We start from the raw sequence: 9,158 nt of genomic DNA, 5'->3' as shown, positions 1-9,158 counted from the left end.
GGTCGGGGAGGAGGGGAAGAAAGCACCAAGGTTTGGGGGAAGACAGCGACGCAGAGTTGCAGCGGGCAGGGCTACCCCCTAATTCTGAGTTTGCGCTGTAGGGTGGCTCTGTGAAGACGGGGAAGATGACAGAAGGGGAGAAAACGAGACAATGCAAGCAAGAAGAGGAGCAGCAGCAGAAGGAAGATGAACGGGAGGGTCTCATCGAATTCTACGGTTCCTACCAGGAGCTATTCCAGTTCTTCTGCAGCAACACAACCATCCACGGGGCTATCCGCCTGGTGTGCTCCAAAAAGAATAAGATGAAGACAGCCTTCTGGTCCGTTCTCTTCTTTCTCACCTTTGGCTTAATGTACTGGCAGTTTGGGATCCTCTACAGAGAGTACTTCAGCTACCCTGTCAACCTCAACCTCAACCTTAACTCCGACAGGCTGACTTTCCCAGCCGTGACGCTGTGCACCCTCAATCCGTACAGGTAAGAAATAGACTCCCAGAGCTGTGGACTGCCTTGACTTTTGTGGGTGTAGGATAAAAGCATGTGCTCCTGTTCTCCTCACGGTCCTTGACTGTCCCCTTCTGTAGCAGCGCTGGTGGAAAGGACGCTTTTCACAGGCTTTTGCTGCTGCAAGGCTTTCACAGCCCTGCATGTTCGTTTAGGCAGCTCTACTTGGTGGTGTATGTTAGCAGGCTGCACTGTAAACTGCCACAGGGCAAAAGCAGATGCCTTTACTTCTCTCTGACAAGGATGGTAGCCTCCAGCAAGGGGTTGGATTTGCAGCTGGTGGCAGGAATGTCCTGAATCACCCCAGCAAATTGCCGCACGCCTTATTCTGAGCTTTTTACATGCATCTATCCCTAAACCTGCCAGCTCCTCTCTCCCCACTGTATAGATACAGCGCCATCCGGAAGAAGCTGGATGAGCTGGACCAAATCACCCACCAGACACTGCTAGATCTTTATGACTACAACATGTCTCTGGCCCGAAGCGACTGGTCCACGCTGTCTGCACGAAAGCGTAGCTCAAGAAGCCTGCTCCATCATGTCCAGCGCCATCCGCTGCGAAGGCAGAAGCGGGATAACTTAGTCAACTTGCCAGAGAACAGTCCCTCAGTGGACAAGAATGACTGGAAAATTGGCTTTGTGCTGGTGAGATCCCTAGATATCCTGTGTCCAACCCACTGCGGTCTCTGCCTAGCTACTTCTGTCTTGTTAGACCCTTGGCCGTGCTTTTCCCTACGTAGAAGTCTGTTTAATCTGCACCGGCTTTTGCTAATGACAGATAAAGGTAGAGCTGAATCCTTTGCCCAATGCAATCCTGCCCCCCAAGTCCTGTCCCTGTTCATGCGGGCCCCAGGGAACTTGTCCACGTCCACATCAGTACCCATCTTTTCCTAGGTAGGGCAGGGAAGCCTTGTCCTTCCTACAGGCTGGATCAGCCTTGCAGTTGCCTTTTGGAGAGATGTTTATTAACATGAACGGCAGTGTTGCCCAGTAATAGCAAAGGGGAAAGTATTGGATGGCTGTGGGTCATGTGAAATGTGGTCATGGTCGCATTTGCTCCTAGGTAGCAGCTTCTTCGCCCTAGGGTATCTGTGTTTGCATTTAAAAAGGCAGTGAAGGACTGGAGCTAATCCCTTGCCAGTTAACTGGAGTTCCCACAGGATCAGGAAGATCTTTCTGGACACACCCTGAAGGAAGGGCTCCCCACACAAGAATTTAAAGCTTCTGGTTTTATACCAGGTAGAATTTATGTGCAGCAGATGCACACCTCACTGCGACCTGCTGCCTCCTGGGTTTTATTCAGCCTTGCTCCTTCGCCCGATGTTTCCCCTCCACGGAGGAGCTGCCCTGGGTTTGCTTTTCCCCATCCTGCTGATCATTCTTTGGTCAAGTGCAGGAGCGTGGTGGAGCTCGTCCACTCCCTTGGGTTCTTCTGCTGCCTGTGCTGAGGGAGCACAGCTAATCCTCAGCCACAGCCTCACCTCCCGGACAGAACTTCCCTGACATGGCTGGTTTTCTCTTTCTCTTCTTAACAGTGCAGTGAAAACAACAAGGACTGTTTCCATCAGGCGTACTCCTCAGGGGTGGATGCTGTGCGGGAATGGTACAGCTTTCACTATATCAACATCCTGGCGCAGATGCCTGATGCGAAAGCCCTGGATGAGTCCGACTTTGAGAATTTCATCTACGCTTGCCGCTTCAACGAAGCAACATGTGACAAGGCGTAAGTGGTGGAAACATCCCATGGTGTCTTCCTAACAACACTCCTATTTTGTGCCTGGGTCTGAGGGGAACTAAAGAAACCTGCGTTAGAGAACCTCTTTCCCAAGGTGGGTTTGTTCCCTGTTCAGTTCCTATTGTCTCAGATGAGTCCTTCCTGTAGGTTGTGCTCACCAGGGTTACAGTTTCTGTGACCTGAAAACTATGGACCTTGGAGGACAGTTTCTCCTTTTCCTGGGTTTCACAGGAACGGAGTAGTTATATTGGTACAAACTCCAGTGTGGGTACAGATGTACAGTGTAGAAGTCTCTTTATTCTGCTCTCTACAGTGGTGAAGTGGTACGTATCAGCCCATATACAGGAGGAGGAGAAGAGACAGTTGTTACAAAAAGACAGTAAAAACAATATCCCACATTTCTCCTGCCATTATGGTCAAAAAGCCCCAAAGAGGTAGTGAAATGAAACCCATCAGCAAGGAAGGAAAAAGAGTAGGAAAATCTAAGAGTTTTGTCAATATTAGGAAGATAATACAGTAATTGCTAGTACTGCAAAACCCCATTTGGGCTCTCAAGAGTTAGCAGGATGAAAAACCTGGTGTAAAAACCTGTCCAGCTCCAGGACATTTTTTACAGCATATTTTAATTGCTTTTCCCGGTTCAAGCAAGTTTACATAACAAATACTGCCCATCTGCTGTAAGCCCCTCTCCCTGCAGGTGGAACGAAGAGTTGTTCCTTTCAGAAAGCCCTTCCCTTGGTCTCACAGCCCTTCTCACCCGATGTGAATGTTTCTGTTCCTGTCTCAGGAATTACACCCACTTCCACCATCCATTGTATGGGAACTGCTATACCTTTAATGACAACAGCAGCAGCCTGTGGACTTCCTCACTGCCTGGGATCAATAATGGTGGGTGAGAGGCACTCTGGTGAGTAAGGAGGACAGCTCTGCTCTGTTTTCCCAGGAGGAGGTATGGGCATCCTGCTGCACCTTTGCTGGTGGTGGCAGGTTGCTGCCCTGCTGTGTCTCGCCCAAGCTCTGCTTTCACCCATGTGGAGATGGCTGTCTCACGGACATGGCTGTCCCTCACTGCTGCCCCACTGAACTCTCTCTCTCCTATCAGTGCCTGATCCTTATGTTCCTTGCTCCCTCTGGACCATTGCTGGCCCTTCCTAAAGTCCCCTGTTGAGCTCCAGCTTCCTGTTTCCAGCAACTGACCTGCTTGTGTTCCCAAACCTCCTGGAACCTCTCTACGCCCAATCTTCTGGCTTTTCTTCCATCCAGCTCCAAGTCTTTCCATGAAATCTCTCTCAATTCCTAGTTCTGCTTTTTCTAAGCCACACAGAAGAAATCCAGTTTTCTCCTGGAGCCTCCAGCTTTGTTTCTGGCCTCTTTCCAGCCACCCTCCATTGCTGCCCAGCTTTGGTGCAGCCCTTGGTGATGTTCCTCTTCCTTTATCTCTTATGGACTCCTTAACCATTCTGGATGCCCTCTTCTCCCGCACGATGGCCAGCCATGACGTCCCTTGCTCTCTGACATTCCCTCAGGTCTCTCTCTGGTGGTGCGCACCGAACAGAATGATTTCATCCCTCTGTTATCCACGGTGACAGGAGCCAGGGTCATGGTCCATGATCAGAATGAGCCAGCCTTCATGGATGATGGGGGTTTCAACGTGCGTCCGGGTATTGAGACCTCCATCAGCATGAGAAAGGTGAGGAAGCAGCAGGGGTAAGCAGCAGGGATATGAACTTCATTGGGGGAGGATTAACTTAGTAGATAGACACAGACAGGTTGTCATGGACTTAGTGTATGTTTAAGGGAGAGGATCAATCACATGGAGTGAAAGGAGGGGAAGAAGAGGAGCTTACTGGACTAGACGGGAAGCATTTGCTTGCAATTTATCAGTGAACAACAAAATGAAGGGAAGCGGGGGAGCTGGCATCCAGAGGAAAGCATAAAGAGCAGATAACTGATGGACAAGCAGCGAGTGGCGTGGAAGCGTAGAAGGAAGACAACAGAGTGCCAGTTGTTGTGTGTAATGACTATTTGTATTCTAGGAGATGACTGTACGCCTCGGGGGCAGTTACAGTGATTGCACAGAGGATGGCAGTGACGTGCCAGTGCAAAATCTGTACTCCTCCCGCTACACTGAACAGGTAACTCATTATCACCGGCCCAGTGTCAGCTTATTTCCTTACTTTCCTGAAATGCTGCAGTCCCCTAACAGCCACGCTTGTCCATGGGCACTGTTAATAGTATGATGTGATACAGGCTGCAGTGGGTTTGGTTCCCATGTTCAACTTTTTCTACCTTGTATGCCTCCAGGTCTGCATTCGCTCCTGCTTTCAGCTCAACATGGTAGCGCGCTGTGGCTGTGCGTATTACTTCTATCCCTTACCTGCTGGAGCAGAGTACTGTGACTACACAAAGCATGTGGCCTGGGGTAAGTGGACAGGAGGAATAGTAAAGCTCATGCCCACCTGAACCTTTCTGGTCCACCTCATGTACATCTCTTCATTGTCTTCAATGAGCTTCCTGGTGTGGGACATCCAAAAGACACTGTTGTCTTGAATGGTTAGTCCTCTGAGCTTGTGGAAGGAAACCTTCTCTGGATTCCGCTTGATGTTGCACATAATTTTTTGTATACAGATACTGTATTTACTGGATTTACTTTCTCTGCTGCTCAGGCTACTGCTATTACAAACTCCTGGCTGAATTCAAAGCTGACGTGCTGGGCTGTTTCCACAAATGTCGGAAACCTTGCAAGTAAGTTTGATCGTCAGGCAGGTTGACTGGGAACTCTTTATTCCTAGAGATGTTGGAAAGCATTAACTGACCAGGGCAAAAGCTTGAGTCAATAGCAGAGCTGCAACCCAAAATGATATTTCTCCCATCAGGAAGCCGAAATGGCTGAGGAGCATCAGTGTCAGCTTGGGGGTGAGCTACTGAGGAATGTGCAGAAGCTCACTGGGAAGTAGGCAGAACTTCAGCATGGGAGGGAGTTTCCAGGTGTCCCGGGGGATTGAGAAACCTGGCGTTCCTACAGCTTCAACAGCTAACATGGCCTCTTGTCTTCCAGAATGACAGAGTACCAGCTGTCAGCTGGATACTCCCGATGGCCTTCTGCTGTCTCAGAGGTAAGGAGAGGGTTTCCTGGCTTCGCAGCACTGCTCCAAACTCCTATTTAGTCTTTCTTTAACTGGTACTAAACCTACAGGAGGTGACTGTGGTCATGTAACGCAATTTATTGCACTTTCATTTCAGGACTGGGTTTTTTACATGCTTTCACAACAGAACAAATACAATATCACATCTAAGAGGTGAGCACCCCTTAACAGAGGTTGCATCTGAACCAGAAACCATCCCAGTGGAGTGTGTACGCTGGGGGGTCATAGTTCAGATTAAATCACTTACGGGAGATTAGGCATGGGACCCATGGACAAGGCCAGTAGATTTGAGACAGAGTAAAGATAAACTAAGACTTCAACAAGGACTGGGAATCCAAGTGAGGAGTCTCAGCCGCTAGTATGAAAATAGTAAGCCCCAGGCTGCTGCTGTGTGGTCTGGAGTCATGGTAAGGGCTAGTGGAAGAGTGGGAAGGAGAGCCATGCAGAACCTTGTATTTAGCCAACGTAGGATGCCACAAACATTGGGTTTCATAGCACAGTCTCAGAAGTGTAAGTACCAAAGATTGTATTTAGTGCACAATGAGGGAACTGTGGAGATGGGGAAGAAGCCTCTGGGTAGTATACATGGGAGGAGGAGAGGGCGCAGAAGGGGACAGAGGAGACAATTAAGCTTGGTGAAGAAATGTAGGGATTGCGGATTTGGGGTTATTGAGCCCCATCTTTCATTTACAGGAACGGAGTTGCCAAAGTGAATATCTTTTTTGAGGAGTGGAACTACAAGACCAATGGGGAATCGCCAGCCTTCACGGTACACACTGTACTGCCACATCCCTCTAGCCACCCGTTCCCCTACGATGTCCCTCTGTATTGGCAGGCGTTCATTCCAGCAGCATTGCTGGCTATCCAGGCTCTTTTCCTGTGGCAGGGTGGGAGGAACCCGCCCAGCACCTCAGGCGCACTACAAATGGGAGCAGGCAGGGAGGAAAAAGGCTGGAACGAGGGCTGTCCTCATTGGTCTTTCTCCATCTCCTGCAGGTAGTGACTCTGCTGTCCCAGCTTGGGAACCAGTGGAGCCTCTGGTTTGGATCCTCTGTCCTGTCTGTGATGGAGCTTGCAGAGCTGATTCTGGATTTCATTGCCATCACCTTTATCTTGGGCTTCCGCTGGTTCCGCTCCCGGCAGCAGCTCTCCCCACCAGGACCCCCTCCGAACAGTCACAATAACACTGCTTTCCAAGATGAGGCACCGGGTCTCAGTGCTCCGCACCGCTTCACCGTTGAGGCTGTAGTGACCATGCTGCCATCTTACAACAGCCTGGAACCGCGTGGGCTGAGCAGGGATGGTGAAGTGGGACATGAGTGAAGCATGGTTTATTTCACAGTTCAGATGGGTGGCGACTGGAGCAGAGGTTGCACGCTTTCTCTGTGGGACCTGCATTTCCTTATTTCAGGGGTGCCCTACCTGGACCACAGCAGAAGACTGCACTGTGTTTGGTCTGGGTTCATTGCTTTCACTACTGTAGGTGAATTCTTCAGTCTCATAAAATACTATCGCTCTGGGGATCACCAGTTGATCTAATGTATATATTGGGGAGATGTCAACTTGGTTTCCTTATACTCCTTGCATGTGCACACCTACATGCGCATGCATGCTTTCTTTTCCGTGCAACAAGGATGCTGCCACAGTTCTGGTCTGTTGTTAATTAAAGAGGTTTGGCAGGTGTGACTGGCCTCCTGTGTGATATGACAAGGGACAGGAATGGCATCTCAGCTGGTGTACAAGTCTCTCCACAAGCCGAGATTGGTAAGCTTTTCCTAAGGTTGGAAACTGGTTGCTCTTTCCTAGTTCTTAATGTCCAGCTTTGATCCAAAGACCAAGCCACCCACCCTCCCCTCCCAGAGAAGAGAGGCTACTTGTATATCCCTGAGAGATGACAGCCACTGACATAATCATAAATATAAACAAATTTATGTTATGGACAATACGCTGGGGAGGTGGTTGATGCTTGCTGCCACTCTTCAGTCAGGACAAAACACCCCTGGCAGGATAAGGTCTCCCTTCATTAAGCTGCCTGTGTGGCACTGGTGGATCTTAGCTGTATAGCAGTGGCCTTCCTTGTGATAAACCATACACACGTATGTCCAGCTCTTTGATCATTTGCCAGAGCATTCAGGATAAATTGATCTCTACATAGGAGGTATGGAACCAAAGTGCCTACGCACACCCTCAGAAGCGTCCCGAACAACATCTCTGCTGCCACGAGATCCTGCAAAAGAGGCTCAGAATAGCACAGGTCATGCAGTGCCTACTCTGCTCCACTCATCCCTTCTCTGGTTCACCCAGAGGCTCTGCTGAGGACTGTGAAGCACAGGAGAAGGGCTGCAGGCTTTAATCTAAGATCCTTTCAGAGAAAGCTTTAGTCTATTGGAATGGACTGCATAGGTAATCAAGGCCGGGGCAAAGATGATCCTATTCTCAGGAACTAATTTGGGGATATTCACATAAAAGCACACCTTATTTCTTGCAGTAAGCTTGCCATTCTCTTTTTTTACAAATGCTCAGACTCCTGCTGCAATGGTGTTTACACAGCACTTTATGTGGTATCAAGAGAGCAAGGGTGATGTCCTTAACAAACAGGATTATCCACTTGACCAGAAACAAACACAGATACCAGAATTTAAGCATATAGTTTAGGCAAAAACCTGTGGTACCATGTACCCAGTCACATTGCAAACAGCCACTTTTAAATTTAAAAACTAGTTAATCATAACAAAAGAAAAACTTCAGATATTTTACAAATGAAGGTAGATGCACTGCCCAGGGGAAGATGGAAGATTTTACTGCAGTATATAAACTGTTGCCTAATTCTTCCCTTTGAGATGTTAAACACATGCTTGTTGTACTGCTCTTGCTTTGATTACCTAAATGCACTTTTCACTTCCCAGCATAGAGCTGATTTTCTTCCTCCTCACGGACTTGAACACTATATTCTTTATTACACAAACATTCATGTTTTTTCAAACTTTATCCCAGTGCTCAGCTGATGACCTTTGTCTGAAAGTGAAGATGAGGTCTCTGCTGGGAATAGAAGCAATTCAGGGGGTGTCCTTCAGCAAGAGGGACAGTTGGGCAGGAAGGAGAAGCCTGCAACCAGGCACTTAGAGGTGTGGGAACATGTGTTCCCTCTGGGAGGCCCCCACTGGAAAAAAAACAGGATTTCTACAAACATGGGAGAAAAAAAAATCATCAACTTGCTGTGTTTATGGGTGATTTTAAATGAAGTAAATGAGGGTGAGCAATGAAAGAATGAAATCTCAAAGTTGCCGTAATGAAGGGACTTTCATGTTCTGTAAAAACACTGCCAGAGAGGCAGAGTTAAAAGCTAGGTTTAGTGGCTAAAACAAAAAAGTAGCTTTGGTCATAATAAAAACAAGAAAGGTAAACAGAAGAGTTAGGATGCTGCACCCATAGCCCAGCGCTTGGTCATGAATTCAGTACTACAGACTGCCACCTTGGGTAGATTCTAGCACATGAATGAGCAAAAACCTGATGCTGGACACAAAGCTGTTAGCTTCTCAAAACCACCTCCAAATCAAGAAAGGACAAAGAGCAGGTGCAACACCTAAAACAGTCTCTGTATATCATAAACGTATGATGATTCATACATTGAGCATGATCTTTCCAGAACAGCCAAAGAGTAAGACACGATTCTTTACATCACACAGTACCTTGTGATAAAAATTGATGTGACCCACTGCATCACACATAGTTAAGTGGGTAATTAGGGAAGATTAATCTGAGGCATAACTACTTGA

General features: G+C 48.1%; 1 protein-coding gene across 1 annotated transcript; it reads left to right on the top strand.

The window, feature by feature from the left end:
• The first annotated feature begins 105 nt into the window (after window positions 1-105).
• On the top strand, window positions 106-7,030 carry SCNN1A (sodium channel, non-voltage-gated 1 alpha subunit). Its single transcript, XM_009892565.1, has 12 exons — window positions 106-475; window positions 891-1,146; window positions 2,037-2,224; window positions 3,024-3,124; window positions 3,763-3,926; window positions 4,273-4,371; window positions 4,541-4,658; window positions 4,903-4,981; window positions 5,295-5,352; window positions 5,480-5,535; window positions 6,076-6,151; window positions 6,379-7,030. The coding sequence occupies exons 1-12, from the start codon at window positions 126-128 to the stop codon at window positions 6,703-6,705; spliced, it is 1,872 nt and encodes a 623-aa protein (XP_009890867.1). The 5' UTR covers window positions 106-125; the 3' UTR covers window positions 6,706-7,030.
• Window positions 7,031-9,158: the final 2,128 nt, after the last annotated feature.

The sequence above is a fragment of the Charadrius vociferus genome, unplaced genomic scaffold, assembly GCF_000708025.1.
Source record: "Charadrius vociferus isolate BGI_N301 unplaced genomic scaffold, ASM70802v2 scaffold301, whole genome shotgun sequence".
Lineage (NCBI taxonomy): Eukaryota > Metazoa > Chordata > Aves > Charadriiformes > Charadriidae > Charadrius > Charadrius vociferus.
The sequence above is the reverse complement of the archived record's forward strand: the minus strand, read 5'-3'. Positions and strand labels throughout refer to the sequence as shown.

Excerpts from the sequence above, each read along its gene's own strand:
- SCNN1A (XM_009892565.1), top strand. The coding sequence starts at position 126 with ATGACAGAAGGGGAGAAAACGAGACAATGCAAGCAAGAAGAGGAGCAG. Across the intron at positions 3,125-3,762 it reads ACTGCCTGGGATCAATAATG|GTCTCTCTCTGGTGGTGCGC; the intron begins GTGGGTGAGAGG and ends ACATTCCCTCAG. Across the intron at positions 4,659-4,902 it reads CACAAAGCATGTGGCCTGGG|GCTACTGCTATTACAAACTC; the intron begins GTAAGTGGACAG and ends TCTGCTGCTCAG.